General features: G+C 41.1%; 1 protein-coding gene across 2 annotated transcripts in view; it reads left to right on the top strand.

The window, feature by feature from the left end:
• Positions 1-274: 274 nt before the first annotated feature.
• Positions 275-27,018, top strand: part of KCNAB1 (potassium voltage-gated channel subfamily A regulatory beta subunit 1) — a gene marked incomplete at both ends in the record, with an annotated part of 422,539 nt that continues 395,795 nt past the window's right edge. For both annotated transcript variants that reach the window (XM_082654936.1, XM_082654939.1), the window contains one exon: positions 275-549. In XM_082654936.1, coding sequence (XP_082511062.1) covers positions 275-549 — 275 coding nt within the window. The remainder of the gene's footprint in view (positions 550-27,018) is intronic.

A 27,018-nucleotide genomic window follows, 5' to 3' on the forward strand; every position in this document is an offset into this window, starting at 1 on the left:
ATAAAACTTCAGTGTTACAGAGTCGTTGGGGTTGTTTTTAAAATTTCCATGTTCCAGGATATCACAAATAGTGGCCGCCTTAGCTCTTCCTTAGGAAACTTAGAGATACCCTTTCATCCCCAGCCGGCTCAATTACAGCTTTGCGGCAGGATAAGGTTAAGGGGATGGGGGAGGACAGGAAAGAGGAGGGAGGCAGAAACAGAAAAATCAATTCAAATTACTTTGATGACAGTGACTTCGAGTCTTCTCTGAAAGACAGACACGAACCTCCAGGATGCTGGCAGCCCGGACCCGGACAGCAGGGAGTCAGATCTCAGAAGAAGACCCCAAGTTAAGGAAACTATCTGGGCTTCCCATAGAGAGCAAAGACAAATCTCCCAAGAAAGCTTCAGAAAGTGGGAAAGACAGCAGCCTCAGCCCCTCGGGGCAAACCCAACTCAGGGCTCGGCAACTGGCTCTGGCGCGGGAAGTGGAGGTGAACTGGTACCTAAAACTCTGGGAGCTGTCCAGTGAGCACACCACTGCCTACACCACCGGCATGCCTCACAGGTAAGCCTTGCCCCTCCCCGCACTGGCTTTATGAGACCCTGTTTGAAAGTGCTCTCCAGAGTGGATGCTTAGATTTCTTTTCCCGTGCTGCTGGAGATTTAACAACTCTAACTGCCTTACAGATGATTGACATTTCAGAATGTGTAACTACAAAGAGCAGGAACTTGGTGAAAATGGCAAATAATACTCCCTGTATTGTTATTCAGAAAACACCCTTGTAAGGGGGCAGTAGACACTCAAGAGCTGAGAGGAAGAAGGAGTATGGCATTAAGATTTGTCTTAAATAACAATCAGAGGAGTTCAAAGATTGTGTGAAAATGCCCCCTTCCAAAGCAACAACAAATTCTTTGCAATCTTTCTCTACTTCCTTTACCTTAAGACCTTGGCGATGAGGAAGGGAAGTGTGTTTTGCCTCTTTGAAAAGTGTACAGTTGAATTGTGTGAACTTGTTGAATGAGAGCTCAGCGTGCAATGGGGGTACGGAGGAGAACACATTGAACACCAACCTGGGGATCTGGGCCCCCTGTCTAAGACAGAGAGCATCAGGAGAAAAAGGTACTTTTTTAAAAAAAGAGGTCAACGTAAGACAAATCCCTGTAGATTTTTCTCTCTGTCCTTTTCTCAGCCTCAGCTTCAAATAATGCAGAGGAGGAATAATTTCACAAATCCCAATCTTATAAGGCAAAATGTATGGAGTAAAAGTGTCTGGAGTCCTGAAATTTAAGAATACTTATTCGCCGTAACTGTTACTTTCAATGAAATGGTCAAAGAGTGGAAAACTTCTTTTGTAGAGACTGGTAGCATAGAAATTCTGGAATGTATTCTGTTTATCAAAGCATCCCAGTTTGCTCTGAGCTGCCCCATTTTTATATTTCTAATTCTAAAAAGATACTATAGGAAAACATTTAGCAATTGAATTAACTGATGCATATAAATTAAAAATTTGTTGGACCACAAACTTCAAAACGCCTGAACTTTCATTTTTCAAACCTTAAGGCAGGAATAAAATAGGTATTTCCAAATCTAAGCCACTATTTAAAAATCAGCATTTAAAAAGTAGAAGAGGATAAAGTGTCTGGAAGTGTTTAGTATTTATGGCTGAAGTGATTTGTCTGAAGCTCCTGTAAGCTGCTGTGCCTACATTTGGGATATAATAGAGGAAGGAGCAAGAACGTTCTCAGTCAAAGAAAGCATGAATGAGTTTGTCAGTGTTGGGAATGTACCTCATATCTATAAATCTTAAACCTTAAAGCCATTATTAAAGAACTTCTGGAAAAAGAGTTAGATGGCAAAGGAAAGTCTCGATAATGTTTTCCTTCCTTAACATAGTCTTTTACTTACTCCAGACCAGAAACTTTCCTTAAAGGAGTCTAACACAGAACTATAAAATTCCTACACTATTACATTGGAATAACATTTATCAGGTCAGGGGTGAATATAAATTAAGGTAATCAGTTTGAGCCAGCAACTTTTGGGAAAAGAAAAACAAACTCCCTTCTTTTCTGCTTTACTCAGACAATAACAATTTGTCATTCAGGAGAGATGATCCCGGAAGTGATTGTTTCCATGGTAACAATGGACATATTATTAATTATTGATTCACAATAGCCTTGTGAGTCCCTTGTCTAGTGACTGTGTTAAAGAACAGTGAAACTCATGTCTATCTTACATCATCAAACATGAAAAATGTCTCCTCCCCCTTTATTTTTACAGCATGACATTTCCAGGAGGAAACTAGTGTGTGCAGATGGCACTAAGCCCATTTATAAATTATATTTATTGCAGAGCTCAATGTGTGTATAATTCAGAAAAAGGCAGTTTTACTTACCGCCAGCTCCTTTCCATTTTACACCCCAATGTTAGAACTACTGCCTCAGCTGAGTTCTTGAGATTAGTGGGGCAATGCCAATGAGCCATGGTGCAATCGCTTCAAATTGTAATGTAAGCATTAGAACGTGCAGTTCCCCAGGCCACCTGTTTTTCTTTCATTTATAGATGTTGCCTGTGAAGAAGTTACAGAAAGTTTTTCTGGACTTCCAATTGTCCTTTCTTCCAACAGCACAGCCCAAGAGTGATATCTCCATTAGAGACCTGTAGGTAGAAGATAAATATGAGTAATATAAAATATAAACAAACGTATCCATCCGTGAAATTTTACTTACAGGACAGAATATGAAATGCTTTGAAGAGTCCTTGAAGACATTACACATTTGCTATGGGCAATAATTCTTTGGGTCTTTGGTTAATGGCCATCAGTAGGGAATTGCTAGAGGGCTGTCACTCCAATTTCTTTTCTGAGAAGATGGAATGAAAATATTTTACAGCAGGTTAATTCTAGTTCATGAGGGATTTGAGGACTGTCTTATGCCCAGATTCAATGGTAACTTATATTTGAAACAAAAGGTATTATTAAATGATTGGAAGGAATTGTTAGAGAAGGGTCCAGTAGTTTTGGTATATTTAAGAAATAAAATTATAGGAATCAGGGCAGACAATGCACATTAGTCTGGTGGTAAGTGGTTCTGACTCCCTTTCTGGGACTGTGTTTGCATATAGGACTATGTATGAAACAATCTAATATAATTTGCTTCATATTGACTGGCCATTTTGCATAGTTGTCTGATGACCCAGTGATGCTGATGTATTTATATGATGGCTCATTCCTCTGCATAGTGAGGGAGGGTAGTGCAGGGGCCAGAGTCCTGGAGTTGGAGGCAAAGGGCTAGCATTTACTTCCTGTGTAACTGTGGATGTGATTTTTAAAAAATTTATTTGTTGTTTTTATTTATTTTTTATAAATTTATTTATTTATTATTTTGGCTGCATTGGGTCTTCATTGCTGCACACGGGCTTTCTCTAGTTGCAGCGAGCGGGGGCTACTCTTCGTTGCGGTGCGCGGTCTTCTTATTGCGGTGGCTTCTCTTGTTGCTGAGCCCGGGCTCTAGGCGCATGGGCTCAGTAGCTGTGGTGCGTGGGCTCTAGAGCACAGGCTCAGTAGTTGTGGCGCACGGGCTTAGTTGCTCCGCAGCATGTGGGATCTTCCCAGACCAGGGCTCGAACCCGTGTCCCCTGCATTGGCAGGCGGATTCTTAACCACTGCACTACAGGGAAGCCTTGTTGTTCTTATATAACTTTTTTTTTTTCATTTTACAAAAGTAACATCTGAACTTGGTAGGAAGTTTTAAAAACAGAAACATAAAAAGAAAGGGTAACCACTGGTAACATTTTGGTGTGCTTTTACCTAGCCTTTTGAATTGGAATCATACTATATTTTTTCACTTAATAGTATGACAGCCTATTTTGTTATCTTAAAAACCATTTAAAATTTTCTAAGGACTATATATTATGGCTATATTATTGCTTAGCCATTCTTATTTTACTATTTATCATTATCATAAATAATATTATAATAAACATCTTTATATCAGACTTTAAAAAATCATATCTCTGATTATTTTCTTAGGCTCTATTTCTAGAATTGGAATTAATGGGAAATATTACATATATAATATTACCTGTACATATATAAACTTGTATATATTTATTCTTAATGCAATTGCTTTCTGAAAATATTTTTGCAGTGTACATTCCCTCTGGTAATGTTCTAGAGTGCTTATCTCATTGTTTTTTCAATACTAGATAGTGTTTATTTGGAATCTATAGGTTGAGTTTTATAGTTTAACAAATTGTTAGGTAGGTTAATTAACTTTCCTGAGTTTCAATTTCTTCGACTGCAAAAGAGGACTAATAGCATTATAAAGGACTGTTGTAAAAATTAAATGAGATAATGTAGAAATGATTTGAAAAGTAATGTATTTTGCTTTCAAGCTCTTTGAAGTAAGGGTCAAGATGAGTCCCCATGTTGTATATGGTGTATTTAAGGCTTATGAAGATAATTAAGGGTGACTCAACATATCTAGCAAAAATGTGCACTTCACCTAGCACCTGACTGCCGCGGATCCTATTGTGCTCAATTAAAATTTATGAGAGACCACTGTGTGTTCTTACAGAGGCTTTTTAGGAATTCATACGATCACCACCCTCCTGGAGAAAAGTGACTTACAGATAGAATAGAAAGAGCTTTTAAATACTATCAGAATTAACATTCCAAACCAGAACTGACTGAATCTATTTATTTGAACTGACTGGACATTTAGTAGGACAAGGCAACATATGAATGAATGTTGAGCTATAGCATTTCAATAGTGATTTCTACCATCTTAATAAATGTTTATTAGCTGGAGAGTAGTTACACTGAGTAGTTATATTTCTAATATTTCCTCTCTGCTGTCAAAGCTCCCTGACTTCTTAGAAGTTATTAACTTCTGTGTGCTTCCAGAGGATCAGACGTGGTCCTACGGAAAGACAGGCAGTTCTCCCAGGTGAGTTTTGGTGGACTCAGTTCCTGCCAGCAGGGCAGCAGGTGATCCATGAGCATAGCAACCTCTGGCTTGGGTTTATGCAGGAAGATCTGGCTGTTGAGAATCAAGCCTGCGGTCAGGGAATGAACACTGAAGAGCTGTTGATTGAACATCCTCTCTGTACAAAGACCTGTAGGTGACACAAAGGTGAATTAATTAAGAATTCTGCCCTCAAGTTAGGTGCAGCTTAGGGGAGATGAGACATGTATGTAAATAAGAAGTGCTACATAAAAGAATCATAACAGAGCTCGGAGGAAGGAGTGAGTGCTCCCAGCTGCAATGATTAGATCTGGAACCGCAAGATGCGCAGGACTTGAGCAAGAGGAGATGGGGGCCGGGGAAGGCAACCCATGTGGGGAAGAGCGTGAGCAAAGGCACAGACGTTTGAAAGTATGGAATGGGAATGGAGAGCTGCTTCTATTCACGAGGCTCCTGCAAGCATCCTGGAAGGGTTCTTAGAGGCTGGAGCTGGGAGCGTGGCCAGGAGAATGAGAAGAGGGGAGACCATTTCAGAGACTTGGGAGTTGGGCAGAGACCAGGTGTAAAGGAGAGGTGGAGCATGGAGGCTACTCTCAAGAAGATACAGTGGAGGTGGGGAGAGAGGATGATAGTTGAAGTCTGAAGCAGGGTCGGGGAGAAGTATGCAGGAGAAAGCAGATGTGTAGAAGTTTGTGAGCAGATTGGAGGAATCCAGGGGATAGAGAAAGTATGTAATGCAAGTAGTGAAGCAAAGTCCCTAAAGAGGAAGAAAATGGATTTAAGGGCACCAAATGCAGGTGCTGGCTTTGGCAAAGGGAAGTGTCAGTGGAATCCGGTGATGAAGAACACACTTCTGTAGTCTTGTAGTCTACAGGATGCACCCCAGTGGCACCACCTGCCAGATGGAGGCTCTGGGCCTGACAGAGTCAGCTGACTTGGGGATTAAGGTCATAGATCCTGGAGCCAGGTTGTTGGGTTCAAGCCCTGCCTCTGGCACATAGTAAGTGTATTATTATACAAAGGTCTAAGCATAATCCCTGCCCTTGTTATTATCATAAAACTGTTATTGGATCTATCAAAATTAGGGATGCCTCCACTTTCTGCAGTCTACTGACTCTACTCTGGTTCTATAAATGGGTATAAGAATACCTAGCTCAGAAGCCTAGTTTTAAATGATGTTTAAAACTAGACATGTTTTAAATGATGTAAAACATATGCTGTAGATTGGACACGTGATCAATTTTGGTCCCCTTGTCACTTCCTCTTCCCCCTCCTCTATCGACCTAGAACATGGTGAACAGCACCAGTAAAATGATGTCAGGAACCAGACAAAGATGTCACAAATAAAGAAAACTACAGGCCAATATCACTGATGAACATAGATGCAAAAATCCTCAACAAAGTACTAGCAAACAGAATCCAACAGCACATTAAAAGGATCATAAACTATGATCAAGTGGCGTTTATCCCAGGAATTCAAGGATTCTTCAATATATGCAAATCAATCAACATGATACACCATATTAACAAATTGAAGGAGAAAAACCATATGATCATCTCAATAGATGCAGAGAAAGCTTTTGACAAAATTCAACACCGATTTATGATAAAAACCCTGCAGAAAGTAGGCATAGAGGGAACTTTCCTCCACAATAAAGGCCATATATGACAAACCCACAGCCAACATTGTCCTCAATGGTGAAAAACTGAAACCATTTCCACTAAGATCAGGAACAAGACAAGGTTTCCCACTCTCACCATTATTATTCAACATAGTTTTGGAAGTTTTAGCCACAGCAATTAGAGAAGAAAAAGAAATAAAAGGAATCCAAATCGGAAAAGAAGAAGTAAAGCTGTCACTGTTTGCAGATGACATGATACTATATATGGAGAATCCTAAAGATGCTACCAGAAAACTACTAGAGCTAATCAATGAATTTGGTAAAGTAGCAGGATACAAAATTAATGCACAGAAATCTCTTGCATTCCTATACACTAATGATGAAAAATCTGAAAGTGAAATTAAGAAAACACTCCCATTTACCATTGCAACAAAAAGAATAAAATAGGAATAAACCTACCTAAGGAGACAAAAGACCTGTATGCAGAAAATTATAAGACACTGATGAAAGAAATTAAAGATGATACAAATAGATGGAGAGACATACCATGTTCTTGGATTGGAAGAATCAACATTGTGAAAATGACTCTACTACCCAAAGCAATCTACAGATTCAATGCAATCCCTATCAAACTACCAATGGCATTTTTCACAGAACTATAACAAAAAATCTCACAATTTGTATGGAAACACAAAAGACCCCGAATAGCCAAAGCAATCTTGAGAACGAAAAACGGAGCTGGAGGAATCAGGCTCCCTGACTTCAGACTATACTACAAAGCTACAGTAATCAAGACAGTATGGTACTGGCACAAAAACAGAAATATAGATCAATGGAACAGGATAGAAAGCCCAGAGATAAACCCACGCACGTATGGTCACCTTATCTTTGATAAAGGAGGCAAGAATATACAGTGGAGAAAAGACAGCCTCTTCAATAAGTGGTGCTGGGAAAACTGGACAGCTACATGTAAAAGAATGAAATTAGAACACTTCCTAACACCATACACAAAAATAAACTCAAAATGGATTAAAGACCTAACTGTAAGGCCAGACACCATCAAACTCTTAGAGGAAAACATAGGCAGAACACTCTTTAACATAAATCACAGCAAGATCCTTTTTGACCCACCTCCTAGAGAAATGGAAATAAAACCAAAAATAAACAAATGGGACCTAATGAAACTTCAAAGCTTTTGCACAGCAAGGGAAACCATAAACAAGATGAAAAGACAACCCTCAGAATGGGAGAAAATATTTGCGTATGAAGCAACTGACAAAGGATTAATTTCCAAAATATACAAGCCGCTCAATATCAAAAAAAAAAAAAACAACCCTATCCAAAAATGGGCAGAAGACCTAAATAGACATTTCTCCAAAGAAGATATACAGATTGCCAACAAACACATGAAAGAATGCTCAACATCATTAATCATTAGACAAATGCAAATCAAAACTACAAGAGATATCATCTCACACTGGTCAGAATGGCCATCAGCAAAAAATCTAGAAACAATAAATGCTGGTGAGGGTGTGGAGAAAAGGGAACCCTCTTGCACTATTGGTGGGAATGTAAATTGATACAGCTACTATGGAGAACAGTATGGAGGTTCCTTAAAAAACTAAAAATAGAACTACCATATGACCCAGCAATCCCACTACTGGGCATATACCCTGAGGAAACCATAATTCAAAAAGAGTCATGTACCAAAATGTTCATTGCAGCTCTATTTACAATAGCCAGGACATAGAAGCAACCTAAGTGTCCACTGACAGATGAATGGATAAAGAAGATGTGGCACATATATACAATGGAATATTACTTAGCCATAAAAAGGAACAAAACTGAGTTATTTGTAGTGAGGCGGATGAACCTAGAGACTGTCATACAGAGTGAAGTAAGTCAGAAAGAGGAAAACAAATACCGTATGCTAACACATATATGTGGAATCTACAAAAAAAAAGAAAATGGTCAGAAGAACCTAGGGGCAAGACGAGAATAAAGATGCAGACCTACTAGAGAATGGACTTGAGGATACGGGATGTGGGCAAAGGTAAGCTGGGACAAAGTGAGAGAGTGGCATGGACATATATACACTACCAAACGTAAAATAGATAGCTAGTGGGAAGCAGCCGCATAGCACAGGGAGATCAGCTCGGTGCTTTGTGACCGCCTAGAAGGGTGGGATAGGGAGTATGGGAGAGAGAGAGATGCAAGAGGGAAGAGATATGGGGACATATGTATATGTATAATTGATTCACTTTGTTATAAAGCAGAAACTGATACACCATTATAAAGCAATTATACTCTAATAAAGATGTTAAAAAATTGATATCAGGGATGACAGAGTGATGGAAATAGGCTACAATGGAATAACTAACTTTTTAAACCAATATTTTTTTCTTAGAAAACACTCTTGATTAGATTTTTTTCTTATTAAAGAGAAAGCTCTTCTTTTTTTAAAAAGATGATATATATTTCTTAGAGCAGGCACACTTTCTTTAAGTCTCTAACTCTTGGAATATCTATATGAGAAATTACATAGAAGTATATTTCCAGAGATATTAGAATATGAGGACATTGTTGGGTAGTTTACTGTGATTTTAGACATACGCTAGAAAGATTGCTTCCTAGCTCGTTGTCCTGTTGTTTTGAATATTAGTGTAAATCAGTGTGCTGAACGATTGGATGAGGAATGAGAGGGTGAACCTGAATAGGACAGGGATTAGGTAGCCAGAGCAAATTCCTAGCATCCCAGCAGCAGCCTCTGGGGAGACGTGGGTCCTTAATGGTGACGATGATGTCCTGTGACTTAAGGACCATAAGGCTGTACTTGCCGTGTGCAGCTGTAACCCCCAGGGTGGTGAGTCAGAAGCAGATATACCTGGGCAGGCACACCCACCCTCACCGTAGGGACTTGCTTCAGTCTGCATCTCACTGGAGAAAATTGACCCAATTTCTCACTGTTACATTCCTATGTTGGGCCATGTTTCTGTGTGTCCATTTCCTTCAGAAGAATTGCAGACACGTTGAAGGCACTGTCTATGTCTTGGTCCTCTGACTTGCTGTCAGGGTTCTCTCCTAACTGGATGTTAGTGGATTATATAGAGGACAGCAGCTGCAGTTCCTCTTCCCCTGGTATCCTCTGCCTTTCCAGAGGACAGGCTCGTGCAATGGCAGTAGCATTGGTTGAGGGGTTTGGAGACATGATTTGAATCCCATTTTGCTCCGTGACCATAGTTAGGTTTTAAAAGTTCTCCAGAACCACTGCCCCCTCTGTAAAATAGAAGACTAGGCAAGATGATCTCTTTGGGCTCTTTCCAGCTCTGAGAATACATGGTATAATGATATCATAATCCAGAGCGAAGGAGCAGAGTTTGATTTTCTGCTCACTGACCTTTATAGGGACTGTGCAGTTTGTGTTAACTCTGAAAGAAAAAGGAAATGAGCTGATGCTTCGTTCTGAAGTTCTAAGAGCAGTAGAAAATTCTCTTTGATATTTAGAGTATATCATTTTAGTAATTGGTTGACCACTGCCAGATATGTTTGATTTTTTAGAAAATAAATTATTTAATAAATTCTTTAATAGAAGGAGAGTCACACAAACACCTTCAATTTGTAATGTCCCTGCTTATGAAATGTTTTCACCTTCATTATCTCGTGTGCCTTCTCGCAACATAAATCACATGTTCTTATCTCCTACTTTCTGATGGAGAACGTGCCTCATAAAGTGGCCTGTCTGATCGTCCAGGCCTAGACCTTGGGTCTCCTGGTACCTCAGTCAGGGCTCTTTACTTGCTTTCAGTGTTTCCAAAACTATGGTACGCTAGTTGTACCTGAGATGATATTGGGGGACATGTGGACATTAAATCTCTCAGTGGTTTTATATTTGTTTTCATGAGCATTAGGAAAAAATGTATAACTTACACCTTAAACTTATGAATTCATGGTTATTGTGGCAGGGGACGAAGCTAAGATTTAAAGTAAGTGAGTCAGTTTAAAGGAAAATATTCAGTAAATATGAGTAGAGGTGGAACTCAGATCTGACAAAATCCTGAAGATGGTTCACAGAAGACTATTTAGTTCATTTCCTTCACATTTATCAAGCACCTATAGAGCATCATGCCATCTGCCCAGGGCTTCTTATATTCATTCTATTTAATCCATACAACAGCCCCATGGACTTGTTACAACCCACATCCTCTCTGATGAAGAACATGGCTCTGCTTATTCACTTTCTGTCTATTACTGCTTAATTTTTTCTTCTTTTCCCATCAAGAGACTAAAAGATTCCCTGGGTTGCCTCTCTGTGAACAGGCTCAAGTATATTCCAGGTTACCTCTTTGAGCCATTGCTATTTTACTCCATGTCCAAGGTCAGCCTTTCTAGTTCTGTCTCTGTATATTGAATATTCTTCTCCTGGGGTGGGGTAACATCATGCTGTGATTTTAAAATTTAACTTTAGTTATTTAGCTTTATTTTATACAGCTTAGGTATATTTTATATAGCTTGGTTTATTAATTTTTTACATTCACCCTTCAGCTTGTTGTGTACTTCTGGTGTTAGTCAACGAGAGACATTGTACATCTTGCTTTCTATATAAGCCTCCGGGGCTATATAACCTGGGGGCAGATCAGCATGAGCTCTGATGTCAGGCCAGCCCAGTTCTGAACTCTGACTCCACTGTGCACTACCCACCACTATCTATGTGACTTTGGACCTCAGTCTCCTTACTTGTAAAATGGGAATAACAATATTAGACATTCATAGAGTTGGGAGGATTAAATGAGATATCTGTCAAAGGTTTAGCACGGTGCTGAGTGCATAGAAAGGACCCTTCAGCAAATGCTATTATCACTGTTCCCCTTTGGAGTGCCATCAGCCTTCATCTGTTACTTTACTTCCACAGTCTTTCTTTCTCTGGATTCCTTCCGTGTGCTTCCTAAGCCTGGGAAAATTCCTGGACTCTAAGAGAAAGGTCTTGACATGCTGCTTCCCTCCTTGCTTCACTTAGAACCCTGTTCTTCTAAGATTTACATTTATGCCCTCATTTAAAATCCTTTCTGATTAGCAAGGACCAAATGTCTGTCTGACATGTCCTCTCTCCATGTGGAGAGGATCAGTCCATTGTCTTTGGAATAGAGAGGCCTGGGTTTAAAGTATGGCTCTGTTCCTGGTTAGCTGTGTGGATTTCAGCAAATCGTGTAGCATCGCTGAGCTTCAGTTTGTTCATCTCTATGGTGGAAATAGAAACATCTGCATTCTCTATCTTCTAGGAATTTAAAGGTTAGATCCAATAGTATGTGTGAAAATCCTTGGTATGCTATAAACCACTATCTATATATAAATAATCTATATATCTGTATCTATATAAACCATAACCACTATATGTTTGCTACTTTATTATTTTTATTTTCTTCTGCCCTGAGATGTTGGCTCTGATTCAGTCTAGAACATGGCTTGAACGTGGGCAGGGTTTCTTGGGTACACTGCAAAGACCATAACACCTGCCTTCCTTTCCTAATATCAGCAACTGCTTACTGAATACCTATTATAGACCCAGCCCTTTCCTTATATTATTCAATTTAATCCTTTTTAAATTGAATAAATAAATAATCCAATGTAATCCTTTCTAATAATCCGTGGTGTGGCTATTTTTTATCATCTCCACTTCATGGGAGGAAACTGAAACTTAGAAAAGATCCTCCACATGGTCAGATTCAAGTAAGCAATAGAAATAGCACTTGAACCTGGATAGTGGGCTGCAGATGTTACCTCTTAACCCCACAGAATATTTCCTCCCCAAGTTTGGGTTAATTGTGGATGGCTACTGAGATGTTACTTTAGTAATTTTACCTTCCACTTTCCATCACAGTACAAGGTTCTTTACTGGAACACAGTAAGGAATCACAGCTTCCCTCTTCCTGCTTAAGGTCCTTGCCTTTGCCCTGTGAAGGGCTGGGAGATGCCAGGCAGCAGCTCAGATGGGGAGGAAGTCACTCAGGTGGAGAGCAAAGCTCTGTGCAATAGAGTGGATTATGGATTTCAATATTTCTTCAGGCTTCTCTCCATCAAAAGAGCTATGTAAGGACAGAGGCCCAGGAGCCCCCCAAGCGGCATCCTCTATTAGATGAATTTTATTAGATGAATTTAACTCAATTTCAGATCTTAGGTTTGAGTCAGACTTTGGCCATCTCCCCTCACACAAGCTCTAAGAGGATGCAAAGGTTACACAGCAGCAGCTGCCCCAGCCTTTCCAGTTTTAGATTATGGTTGTCACTAAATGGCATGTGCTAACGTTCTGCCAGAGATTTTCACTGTTGTATTTTGTGCTTTTGCTTTGCGGGAGGAGGAAGCCTCATAGTTCTGAGGAGCACTTGCTCCCACTTCTCTGGAAAGGACAGTTGAAACAATGTTTCCTTTCCCCAACAGCCTTTCTAGCGACCAGAGATACCATCAGGTGTCAGTCTTACAGTTTTGGAGGAAAATCTCCATTCCAAGGCAAGACAAATTGGGATTTTTTTGTGCATTGGCACACACATTGCAACCTAATCACAAACAAAGACTTGCCAAATATTTCTTCAGTCATCAGGAAATTAAACTGGGCTCCAGACCAGATATTTGGTTCTGGTTTCCAATCCAGAAAGAGCTTATTAAGGTTAGGCTGTGGGTAAATGCCCTTTACAAAATAAAAGTCCATTGATTTTTTAATTAAAGGTAACACTAGCTGCTAAATCCTGAAACCTCATTGACCTGATATAAGAAAGTTTATTTCCTACTCATGTAAGTCCAGTCAAGGGTAGGAAGTTCCAGTTAGGTGGGATCCAGGCTGATGCAAATTCTGTCATCTTCAGCTTTTGTTTTCTAAGCTGGCTGGTGGCTGAGTATTGACATTGATCCAGCAGACAGGAGAAGAATATGGGGGATCATACGGAAGATCACTGTAAGTGGCAGCTGTGGATAGAAGTCACATTGGCTGGAATCTAGTCACATGACCACACTGAACTGCAAGGGAGGCTGGGAATTGTAGTGCAAATGTGTGCCTAGGAAGAGAGGAAAACAGGCAAGGTGAACAGCTGGCTGGTCTCTGCCACAGAACCATGGTCAGAGCAGAGTGAAGGAGGTGCTGAGGTAGAGTCTGGCTGCTTCCTGTAACAGGGAGGGGCCAAGGCACTACTTTCCCTTCAACGTTATTCCTCAGGCCTGACCCGCCTGACCTGGCCTTTGCCACATGGTGGGTAAATCTCTTTTGGCTTCTCTACTTGGAACTCAATTTCCTGTTTCACTGAGAAGATTGAGAAGATTGATGGCCTTTCAGAAACCTGCAGATGGTGATTTGATATCAGCTTGGCAGGCATTTGGAACACAGCCTTGCTAATGTCAATCCATGGTGCTCAGCTCCCATTTTGAACCTCTCAGAGTTTTTTTAAATTACCCTAAGAGTCACATATGGCTGAATGAGCCAGGAGCCTTCCTGCAGTTTCCGTTTTATTCCTACTGCAGGCGGTTGTGAGGTGGAGTTGCCACAGTGCAGCAGGTCACCCCTTACCGTGGTAACAGCCACAGGCTCTGGCTGACAGCTCATGAGGCAGGATAAGGCACATGGAAACAAAGACCAGAGAGCCTTGTTGAGAGCCAAGAGAGCTCACTGATTCAGTCTGTTGTTTCAGAACTGGGCAGGTGTGTGTCTTTAAGATGAGTATCTACGATAGTATGTTCATTCAAACAATGTAATCATTACATATGTTTTTCTATAATGCACTTGCAGGATTCTTGAAGACAGATAAGCCAGTTGCTCTGTTCCCAGCAGCAGGGTGCACCATGGTTTTGAATATAATATTATTAGTAAAACTGCATATCATTTATGATGTTCTGGCATTCCTTCTCCATTTCGCTATTCTCACACAAGATACGTGCACATTTTTATGTGGAAGGGTGAGGAATTTGAGGAACAATTCAAGAGCCGTTTTTTAATTACAAATTTGAAATAGTTCACTTAAAAAAATCAAAGCCCAAAGTGCATTTTGTAGCTTAATCTTCATATTTAATTTGATTATAGCAGTGAACATTAGGCATGAAACAAGCTGCCCAAAAGGACTGTTGAATTATTTAATTACCTATGGGACTGAGGAGGTGATAGTCAGCATAAACAATTCCACAAGTGGGGTGCATTAGAAAGATCAGCTCTTTCTGTCTCCAAGCTTAGTAAATTGCATTATGTGACTATCCAAACAGCAATTGCTTGTTGAACAAACTATTAAATGCTTAAGTCTGTTTGCAATATTTTAGGTTCCAGATGGTCATTTGTCTAAAAGAAATGGCAAAAAAATATTAAGTGTAAATGTGTTTTAGAAGTATTTTCAGTTGAATGAATTTCCAATGAAGTCAATAGTCAGAATTCAAGGACACTCTTTCCATATATACAATATTGAAAGAATTTCTAATAATCAAACTAGAAAATTAAGCAGAAATGCATTCAAGAGGTTTGATCATCTGTTATGTTCATTTCTGGGAATATGATGATACATGAGGCAGGCTTCTTGCCCTGAATAATCTCAGAGTCTTCTCAGGGAAGACAAGTCTACAATAACATTTGTATCGGTGTGATGTTTGAAGTGTGAATGAAGCGCTATGGAAATAAAGATAAGGAAATAATTAGTTCTGCCAGGAGGCGGGGAGACGGAATAGAAATATCAGGGGGAAATACACACATTTTGCACCATTTCAACTCAACTTTTATAAGAATATGCAGGAATTTGTGTGTATGTGAACCAGCAAAGAGGCAGGTAGGAAAAGGGCAGCAGAAAGAAGTGTGTAGTCTGTAGCTCAAAAAGAAAGTTGACTCTTTCCTGGGCTAGGAATCAGCTAAGCCACTAAGTTACTAGTAACAGGGAAAAAGTTGGTGAGAATGGTCAAGATAATATTCCTAAATGCAGAAAATAATTCACTGTTAGGCCTCGTTCATTTGACACTGTCAGAGAGTGAAAATCTTCAGTCAGGAGATTTTCCCCAGTACCTGAAGCTTTCTAATTTAACTGTCAAGAATTTATTTTAACTTTTTAAACCTGAATAAGCAACTTGACACCTCTAGTTTATCTCAGTAAATGTCAACTATTGTGCTATGTTAAAGTGTCTTCAGGGACTATTAAGGTCTATACAACTATGTGCCTTGAAAATTAGAGGCCTTGTTTTGCTATTTGATTTTTAAATGTTGGCTTCTGTATTTTTCCCCCCCATGACTTTTTCTGTATCCTTACCTTGCTGTAAATTTTCCTTGTGCCTGTCAGAATGTCTGCCTCTAATAGCCCTTTTCATCAAATTTGCTATCTTTGCTGAGGAATGGGAAATAAGAAAATCTGTCTTACTTGAATTATGATCAAGAAGGAGTGGGTTTATGAATTGAGGTACTCTCCCAGGAGGTTTGAAATGTGGGCTTTGTGATATCTTATTTGTTCATTTGTAGATTCTTGGCGATGTTATATCTAACCAGGTTGCTAAAAAGGTGACCTTTAAAAAAATTCAGTTGTGTTTTTTAACATCTTTATTGGAGTATAATTGCTTTACAATGGTGTGTTAGTTTCTGCTTTAAAACAGAGTGAATCAGCTATACATATACATATATCCCCATGTCCCCTCCCTCTGCATCTCCCTCCCACCCTCCCTATCCCACTCCTCTAGGTGGTCACAAAGCACCGAGCTGATCTCCTTGTGCTATGCGGCTGCTTCCCACTAGCTATCTATTTTACATTTGGTAGTGTATATATGTCTATGACACGCTCTCACTTCATCCCAACTTACCTTTCCCCCTCCCACATCCTCAAGTCCATTCTCTATGTCTGCGTCTTTATTCCTGTCCTGCTCCTAGGTTCTTCATAACGTTTTTGGTATTTTTTAGATTCCATATATATGTCTGAGGATATGGTATTTGTTTTTCTCTTTCTGCCTTACTTCACTCTGTATGACAGACTCTAGGTCCATCCACCTCACTACAAATAACTCAGTTTCGTTTCTTTTTATGGCTGAGTAATATTCCATCGTATATATGTGCCACATCTTCTTTATCCATTCATCTGTTGATGGACACTAAGGTTGCTTCCATGTCCTGGCTATTGTAAATAGAGCTGCAATGAACATTGTGGTACACGACTCTTTTTAAATTATGGTTTTCTCAGGGTATATGCCCAGTAGTGGGATTGCTGGGTCATATGGTAGTTCTATTTTTGGTTTTTTAAGGAACCTCCATACATACTGTTCCCATAGTGGCTGTATCAATTTACATTCCCACCAACAGTGCAAGAGGGTTCCCTTTTCTCCACACCCTCACCAGCATTTATTGTTTGTAGATTTTTTGATGATGTCCCTTCTGACTGGAGTGAGGTGATACCTCATTGTAGTTTTGATTTGCATTTCTCTAATGATTAGTGATGTTAAGCATCCTTTCATGTGTTTGTTGGCAATCTGTATATCTTCTGTATACCTGTCCATTGGTGAAAGTGGGATGTTAAAATCCCCTACTATGATTGTGTTACTGTCAATTTCCCCTTTTATGGCTGTTGGCATTTGCCTTATGTATTGAGGTGCTCCTATGTTGGGTGCATAAATATTTACAATTGTTATATCTACCTCTTGGATTGATCCCTTGATCATTATGTAGTGTCCTTCTTTGTCTCTTGTAATAGTCTTTATTTTAAAGTCTATTTTGTCTGATATGAGAATTGCTACTCCAGCTTTCTTTTGATTTCCATTTGCATGCATATCTTTTTCCATACCCTCACTTTCAGTGTGTTTGTGTCCCTAGGTCTGAAGTGGGTCTCTTGGAGATAGCATATATATGGGTCTTGTTTTTGTATCCATTTAGCCAGTCTGTGTCTTTTGGTTGGAGCATTTAATCCATTTATGTTTAAAGTAGTGATCGATATGTTTGTTCCTATTACCATTTTCTTAAATGTTTTGGGTTTGTTAATTGTAGGTCTTTTCCTTCTCTTGTGTTTCCTGCCTAGAGAAGTTCCTTTAGCATTTGTTGTAAAGCTGGTTTGGTGGTGCTGAAATCTCTTAGCTTTTGCTTGTTTGTAAAGCTTTTAATTTCTCTGGCGAATCTGAATGAGATCCTTGCTGGGTAGAGTAATCTTGGTTCTAGGTTTTTCCCTTTCATCATTTTAAATATGTCCTGCCACTCCCTTCTGGCTTTCAGAGTTTCTGCTGAAAGATCAGCTGTTAACCTTATGGGGATTCCCTTGTATGTTTTTTGTTGTTTTTCCCTTGCTGCTTTTAATATATATTTTTTGTATTTAATTTTTGATAGTTTGTTTAGTATGTGTCTTGGTGTGTTTCTCCTTGGATTTATCCTGTATGGGACTCTCTGTGCTTCCTGGACTTGATTGACTATTTCCTTTCCCATATTAGGGAAGTTTTCAACTATAATCTCTTCAAATATTTTCTCAGTCCCTTTCTTTTTCTCTTCTTCTGGGACCTCTATAATTCAAATGTTGGTGCATTTAATGTTGTCCCAGAGGTCTCTGAGACTGTCCTCAATTCTTTTCATTCTTTTTTCTTTATTCTGCTCTGCAGTAGTTTTTCCACTATTTTATTTTCCAGGTCACTTATCTGTTCTTCTGCCTCAGTTATTCTGCTATTGATTCCTTCTAGAGAATTTTTAAGTTCATTTATTGTGTTGTTCATCATTGTTTGTTTGCTCTTTAGTTCTTCTAGGTCCTTGTTAAATGTTTCTTGCATTTTGTCTATTCTATTTCCAAGATTTTGGATTATCTTTACTCTCATTACTCTGAATTATTTTCCGGTAGACTGCCTATCTCCTCTTCATTTGTTAGGTCTGGTGGGTTTTTACCTTGTTCCTTCATCTGCTGTGTGTTTCTCTGTCTTCTCATTTTGCTTAACTTACTGTGTTTGGGGTTTCCTTTTCATAGGCTGCAGGTTTGTAGTTCCCGTTGTTTTTGGTGTCTGCCCCCAGTGGCTAAGGTTGGTTCAGTGGGTTGTGTAGGCTTCCTGGTGGAGGGGACTGGGGCCTGTGTTCTGGTGGATGAGTCTGGATCTTGTCTTTCTGGTGGGCAGGACCACATCTGGTGGTGTGTTTTGGGGTGTCTGTGACCTTATTATGATTTTAGGCAGCCTCTCTGCTAATGGGTGGGGTTGTGTTCCTGTCTTGCTAGTTGTTTGGCATGGGGTGTCCAGCACTGTAGCTTGCTGGTTGTTGAGTGGAGTTGGGTCTTAGCGTTGAGATGGAGATCTCTGGGAGAGCTTTTGCCGTTTGATATTACGTGGAGCTGGGAGGTCTCTGTCGGACCAATGTCCTGAACTCGGCTCTCCCACCTCAGAGGCACAGGCCTGACACCTGGCTGGAGCACGAAGACCGTGTCAACCACACAGCTCAGAAGAAAAGTGAGAATAAAAGAAAGAAAGAAAAAGAAAATAAAATAAAGTTATTAAAATAAAAAATTTAAATACTTATTAAAATTTAAAAAAACGCAAGCAAGAAAGAAGAGAGCAACCAAACCAAAGAAGAAATCCACCAATGATATCAAGCGCTAAAAACTATACTAAAAAAAACCAAAACCCAGACAGACAGAACCCTAAGACAAATGGTAAAAGCAAAGCTATAGAGACACAATCACACAAAGATGCATACACATGCACACTCACAAAAAGAGAAAAAGGAATAAATATATATATATAAAAAAAGGAAGAGAGCATCCAAATCAATAAATAAATCTACCAATGATAATAAACTCTAAATACTAAACTAAGAGAAACATAAAACCAGAAACAAATTAGATGCAGAAAGCAAACCCCAAGTGTACAGTTGTTCCCAAAGTCCACTGCCTTAGTTTTGGGATGATTCGTTGTCTATTCAAGTATTCCACAGATGCAGGGTTCATCTAGTTGATTGTGGAGCTTTAATCCGCTGCTCCTGAGGCTGCTGGGAGAGATTTCCCTTTCTCTTCTTTGTTTGCACAGCTCCCGGGGTTCAGCTTTGGATTTGGCCCCATGTCTGTGTGTAGGTCACTGGAGGGCGTCTGTTCTTTGCCGAGACAGGACAGGGTTAAAGGAGCAGCTGATTCAGGGTCTCCGGCTCACTCAGGTGGGGGGAGGGAGGGGTACTGAGTGCAGGGCGAGCCTGCGGCAGCAGAGACCGGCATGACGTTGCACCAGCCTGAAGGGCGCCGTGTGTCCTCCCGGGGAAGTTGTCCCTAGATCACGGGACCCTGGCAGTGGCGGGCTGCACAGGCTCCCGGGAGGGGAGGTGTGGGTAGTGAGCTGTGCTTGCACACAGGCTTCTTGGTGGAGGCAGCAGCAGCCTTAGCATCTCATGCCCGCCTCTGGGGTCTGCGTTGATAGCTGCGGCTTGCGCCCGTCTCTGGAGCTCCTTTAAGCAGCGCTCTTAATTCCTTCTTCTCGCGCACGAAACAAAGAGGCAAGAAAAAGTCTCTTGCCTCTTCGGCAGCTCCAGAGTTTTTCCCGGAATCCCTCCAACGTAGCCGTGGTGCACTAACCCCTTCAGGCTGTGTTCACGCTGCCAACCCCAGTCCTCTCCCTACATCCAACCGAAGCCCGAGCCTCAGCTCCCAGCCCCCGCCCGCCCCGGCGGGTGAGCAGACAAGCCTCTCGGGCTGGTGAGTGCCGTTCGGCACCGATCCTCTGTGTGGGAATCTCTCTGCTTTGCCCTCTGCACCCCTGTTGCTGTGCTCTCCTCCGTGGCTCTGAAGCTCCCCACCCCCTGCCCACCCCCGTCTCCGCCTGCAAAGGGGCTTCCTAGTGTGTGGAAACGTTTCCTCCTTCACAGCTCCCTCCCACTGGTGCAGGTCCCGTCCCTATTCTTTTGTCTCTGTTTTTTCCTTTGCCCTACCCAGGTACGTGGGGAGTTTCTTGCCTTTTGGGAGGTCTTAGGTCTTCTGCCAGTGTTCAGTAGGTGTTCTGTAGAAGTTGTTCCACGTGTAGATGTATTTTTGATGTATTTGTGGGGAGGAAGGTGATCTCCACGTCTTACTCCTCTTTCATCTTGAAGGTCTCCTCAGTTGTGATTTTATTTGAATTAACATTGGAATCTTTGGGAAAATGCCAAGAGCTGTACATGCCTCCAGTTGAAGTTTATCTTGGAATAACCCTTAGAGACTTTAGAAAAGCAAACCATGTAGATGCAGTTTTTCAAAATGTTGATGGGACACTTGTGCTCTTAATTGTATAAATTTCCCCAGGTGAAAAGAACATTCTATCATAAATAAAGTAAGCAAAGTGAAGCTATTCATTTGTCTTCCACGGCAGAAGCACAGGGCGGGTTTTTCAGCAGATTGTTTTTCAGCAGGATTGCCTTGGCACTTTAGTCAGTGATGAAACATTTACAATTATGATACAGTGCAATGACATTTCAAGAGGCAAGGTAGTACACGTGGGGCTTCAAAATACATAAACCAGTATAGCGTAGTTAACTCTGAGGAGGTAATATTGTTTTCCCTATTTTTCTGAGGAAGAAACAGAAAACTCAGCACTCACATCACACAGTAGTACATTGTTGGGCAAGGCTTTAAACTCCTGTCTGTCTGGCTTCTAAAGCTCCTGGAAACTTGTACTTTATTCCAGTCCTTACAATAACTGACTTTTAATGTTGCCAATTTACCTGGATGTTTCTTTCCTCATTGGTAAAACAAGACAACTGAACCAGATGATTTCTAAGATTTCTTACAGTTTCAGTAAAATCATAGATTTTTTAGATTAACCTTAAGTGCCCAGAAGAAGATGATGAAGAGGTAGATTGGTTCAGACGGAATGATCCCAATAAGACCTCTCAGCAATGTGTCGTATCACAGCCCTGAAACTATACATTTTTAGGCCTTGGTTTGTAGCTGAGGTTTACCTATAGGCCTCCCAGCCTTGTCTCGGACAAGTTCTAGACCCTGAAAGAATAATGTGCAGAAGACAATGGATGAGCCCGTTGGCAGAGCAGGAGCAGTAACCGCAGAGGTGAGGGAGTCTCTGCCGCTTTCAAATCTGCTTTCTGAGTAGATGCTTAAGGAGGGATGGAGGGATTTCTCGCCAGATGAGGAACAAATCAACTTTATCCAGATAATCTTTTACTTCTCTTTAGGAAGGAGAAAGTGAAGAGGGTAGAGACCCGTAGACCCGTATTTAAAGCCATCCCGTATATTTTGCAGTCATGTAACCCATAGCATTGAAATCTCCTGAAAATTGTTGCTTGCTCAGTCTGTCCACATCGGATGCATATAGCCAGGCCTGCTGTTCACTGCAACACAAGGGCATCATCCACACAGGCTTCAGTGTCGATGGGCAATCCCTCGAGTTGTGCAATGCAGCAGGTGCTATAACAACAACCACCGTTCATTCTGTGCCAGCTATTCAGATACGATATTCCCTTTAATCTTTGCAAGGCTGTGTTGTAATATGGTGAGGTGTATTTTCCAGAGGAAGAAATGGCACTCAGAAAGTGCCTGCGGTCAATCCACTACTTTGCTGTAGGTGTAGGAATCGAACCCAAGTCTTCCTGCTTTCACAGTCCATGCTCTTTCTACCATACTCCACCCCCAATCTGTGGAAATTCTCCAAGTCAGGCCAAAGCAGACTGGGATAAGGGGGGAATGTGCTCTTAGCATTTTGGAAGCATTGCTTCAGTGATGATTCGACAGCATGTGACCACAATACTATCCTGACCTCAAGCCTTCTGTGGCTCAACATTACTTAAAAAGAGAGTGTGGGGCTTCCCTGGTGGCGCAGTGGTTGAGAGTCCGCCTGGCGATGCAGGGGACACGGGTTGGTGCCCCGGTCCGGGAAGATCCCACATGCTGCAGAGTGGCTGGGCCCATGAGCCATGGCCGCTGAGCCTGCGCGTCCGGAGCCTGTGCTCCGCAATGGGGGAGGCCACAACAGTGAGAGGCCCGCGTACCGCAAAAAAAAAAAAAAAAAAAAAAAAAGAGAGAGAGAGTGTGAAGCCCATATAATAGGACTAAGGCCTCACCTCCCACCTTGCTTCCTCCTCACCTACCTCTTCTCCAAGGCACTCTGTGTCCCCAGTGGCCATCTTTCAAGGCATTTCTGGCCAGAGTGTACTTTTGCACATTGCAGCCCCATTGGCCACTTCCTTTGCATTAGCCTTAGAACAAAGGCCACGTTTTGTCATCTTTTGGGACACTTGCAGAAAGAGCAAAAGAGTCACACCCAAAGTAGTGAAAGGAGACTTGCTGCAAATACCAAAATTCAAAGATGCTTTCTGGTTGTGGATGTGGGTCAGTGTGGGATAAATGCAGGTGCAGTGAGATACCAAGGGTCAGCCCTGCCCACAAGCCCTTTAGTCAAGGAAGAGACCCGAAGACCTGGTGGCCCTTAAGTATGCTTCTATTTTTCCTAAGACAAGGCTACAATGTATATATCTCTGCATATGTTAGCAATATGACAGTTACACCTCGGAGAGGGGTTGTTTTTATGTTGTAGTGCAATAGTGTATAATATACCAGCTGCAAGGATAAGGAGAAGAGATTAAAGCGGGTTGAGACTGAGGTGGAGGCACTGTCTTTGGGAGCTGAGGCTGCCTTAACAGGGGCTCTCCATTACTCCCATGCTGTAACCCCATGCACTGAATGTGTGTCCCTTCCCCAGTCCTGCTGGGATGGTTTTATTCTATTCCTAAACACATTTTGGCCTAAAAGGAGGTGAGAGGGATTGTCTAGAAAAGGTCCAATCAATGATAAACAGACTTTCAAGATTAGCCTTCTTGCTTGATTGCAAACCTCTGAAAGAACTCCCTCCACCCTTCCAACCCCTTCCCTTTCCTGCTGCTGTCACTGATGCTGGGTTTCCATGTCTCCTCACTGCTTGCCAGTATTGTAGCTCATAGTGCACTGCTCTGTAGCCTTTACTCGTCTCCCTCCTCCCCTCTACTGTGAGCTTCTCGCAGTAAAGAGCAAAGGTAATGTTTTCTTCATTGTGTGGCGTTCATACGACCCACACGTCTTTAACTGTGCTCTCACCACATACAACTAGACCTGCAGGGAGCTCTGGCAAAGGTGAAGAGAAGATGGTAATGACAAGAAGAGAAACTCCTCTGATGGTTCCCAGCGGGATTGGAGGCAGACGTTTCAGTCAGGTGACTGCTTTCTGTCACAGCATCACCTGCAGAGCAAAAGGACGTAGTTCCCGTAAGTAATCGGAATGGGAAGGCAGGCTCGGATCTGTGGTCTGGTGTCTCTTGTCTAAATTCATTTGGACAGAACCAGCACTCCTTCACCCCAGCCATGGAAACACAGTCCCATTCCCCTGGCCTCACTAGCTCCTGCCTCGGTTTTCAACTGTAGTCCAAGACAATTTTTAGATGACAGTACCCTGTCCATAAATCTAGGATACGGTGTTTAATAAGTCACCTCTTTAGCCAACAAAAGTTTAAAATTAGGCTATAAATACGATTGGTATATTCCAAGAATAATAGCATCAATCTCATGGGCCTGGTATGTTAGAGAACTAGCTAGTAATTCATTGAGTCAACACAGGAAGGGTTTTCATCTCTGCAGAATTTTAGCCCAAGTAATTTTTAAGACTCACAGGACATCAGATCTGGAAGAATCTTAGAGATTACTTAAGCCTGAGCCCATAAAAAAACTAAGGGGACAGAGAGGTCAAGACCTGCTCAAGGTCACACAGTTATTTATGAATGCTGAGCAGGTGTGGATAAAGCCTGTTCACCATCCAGGGCTATGTGAGCTTCTATTTGTGACTTCTAAGTCCCAGGGCCTCTTGCACCCCATCAACAGAACATGGTTGGAAGCATCACTCTCATCAGTTGGCCATGTCATTTTTCCCACACTCTGCTGACCCTGGGTTTGCATAATACTTCAAGATTCTGAACAGCATGTAGTAATTATCATCCCGAGACACAGAAAGACAGCAAGACAGACATTAACTGTCCCCCTAGCTGCTCAGAGCCATTTCTTATAGTCTTATACTTGTCATTTAAAGTTGATTTGCATTTGCATTGACAGCCAAAGAGACACACAGTTCCCTTATAAATATAGTTTCTACTCCCCATCTTCAAACTGGGACTTTTTATGACAGTTTTCAACTTTTAGAACTTAGTGAAAAGAAACTTCAGTTTCAGACAAATACTGGCTTTCTCATCCCTGTCTCCTCTCTTGGGCCTGGTTCCATATTCAGAGGGCAGAAAAAAACATTGAAGGGGGCTCATGTCTCATTATTCACGACTGCTCTTCTAGTTCACCTCTGTTTCTTCCTTGGCGGGAACTCCACTGGAGGAACCACTTCTGTGGCTCATTTAACCAGTGGCTAGCGTAAGTGATTGAACAATAGATACAACTTTACTTGGGAATTCGAGTTTCTCTTTAACACTGTCCTGCTTCCTGATTTCTCTTCTAACTTTTCTGGCCTTCTCTTTGTAAGCTTTTATTTCTCTCTTGAGGCTCAGAGCTTTGGCTGCTGGGGTGAAAATGGAAACAGATTGACAAGGGGAAAGGTAGCTTTGGGGAATTTAAAATTCAAGCAAGTAAACCATTAATATCCTTGAAGTGTCAATCATGCACAGAACACCATGCTGATTATTATGGACGTCACAAGCTTTTGCCAGATACAGTCGTCCCTCCCCTCAAAGAGGAGTAAGTCTAGAGGGGGAGTTAGATGTGCACTTGCAGGAGGAGGTATCTAATACTCTGGGGCAATATATTATCATTCTGTGTTTCCCAAGGTAGGTACAAGTACCACTGGTGGACAAGGAGATGATTTTAGTGTGTACACAGATAGGGCATTAAATAAATTTGATTCCAATTGTAAAGGTGGTATATTCCAGTTTCAGTTTCCTCTCAGTTCTTCTGATAACCTAAAAAAAAAGAGAGGAAAGAAAAGAAAGTCTCAGATCTGTGCTGAAATACCTTCTTCTCAATAAAAACTGAAAAGATAAGACATTTGGACACCAATAATTTCCACCTACAATTTAATACTATTCTTCATTTTAAATTTTATTTATTTTTTACAGTTTGCATTCTATTTTATTACAAGTGATAAAGTTTTTCTTTTTATGATGCTTGTAATGTTTCCTTACTGAATGTCTTAGTTAGGGTTGCTATAACAAATTACTATAGAGTATGTGGTTTAAGCAACAAACACTTGCTTTTCATAGTTCTGGAGGTTAGGAAGTCCAAGATCAGGGTGTCAGCATGGTCAGGTTCTGCTGAGAGCCCTCTTCCTGTTTTACAGACAACCATATTTTGCTGTGTCCTTATATGGCAGAAGGAGAGTGAGTTAGCTCTCTGGCCTCTTCTTGTAAGGGCACTAATCCCATTCATGAGGGCTCCACTCTCATGACTTAATCACCTCTCAAAGACCTCATTTTCAAATACCATCACAATGGAGATTAATTTCAACACATGAAAATTTGGAGGGACACAAACATTCAGTTCATAACATTTAGGTTAAAAAACTCAAGCTAACTCCAAACGGTAAATAAATAATGGTACAGGTGTTACAAAAATATGGCAGAAACCATTGGGGATGTGCAAATGTTTGGGAACAGTTTAGAATTGTTAAGTGAATGCCTTAGAAGTGAATTGCAAGATGAATTTCAAGGAATGATTGTATACCAGGGGCTGGGATCTCGGGGAAGAATTCCTAGAGGAGGTGAGCTTTAAGGGAACATTTGAAGGGACTGGCTAGAAGCCAAGTGAGCAAAGATATGGTGATCGGTGGGCTGGGAGCAGGAAGCCTGTTGAACTGGATGAACCATTCATGTCCAGGAGTCATGGTTGGAGGAGAGTCACAGCTGGAATCACAAGGTGGAAGGACCTTATATGAGGAGACTCTTTGCTTTTTTTTAAACTTTTTATTTTCAGATAATTATGGATTCACATGCAGTTGTAAGAAACAATACAGAGAGATCCCATATCCCCTTTACGCAGTTTCCCCCAATGATGACATCTTACATAACTACAGTTCAAAATCACGATTAGGAAATTGACAATGATACAAGCCACTGACATTATTCAGACTTCACTCATTTTACATGCACTCGTGTGTGTGTGTGTTTGTGTGTGTATTTAGTTCTATGCAATTTTAGCACGTGTGTAAATTGGTGTGTCCGCCATCATAGTCAAGACATAATAGTCCCAGCACAAGAAAGCCTTTTCTACCCTTTTATAGCCAGAGGTACCTTCCCCCCCTTTCTTCTTCCCTCTCACCTGGCAACCACTAACTGGTTCTCCATCTCTATAATTCTGTCAGTTCAAAAATGTGATATAATTGGAATCATACAGTATGTAACCTTTGGCATTGGCTTTTTGTCATTCAGCATAAGATTTACCTACAATGTTGTCTGTATCAGTAGTTCATTCCTTTTTATTGCTGAGTAGTATTCATAACACGGATATACCATGGTTTACCATTCATCCTTTGTAGAAAATTTGGGTTGTTTCCAGTTTGGGGCTGTT

The sequence above is a fragment of the Grampus griseus genome (assembly GCF_964374135.1).
Source record: "Grampus griseus genome assembly, chromosome: 5".
NCBI classification, from domain to species: domain Eukaryota; kingdom Metazoa; phylum Chordata; class Mammalia; order Artiodactyla; family Delphinidae; genus Grampus; species Grampus griseus.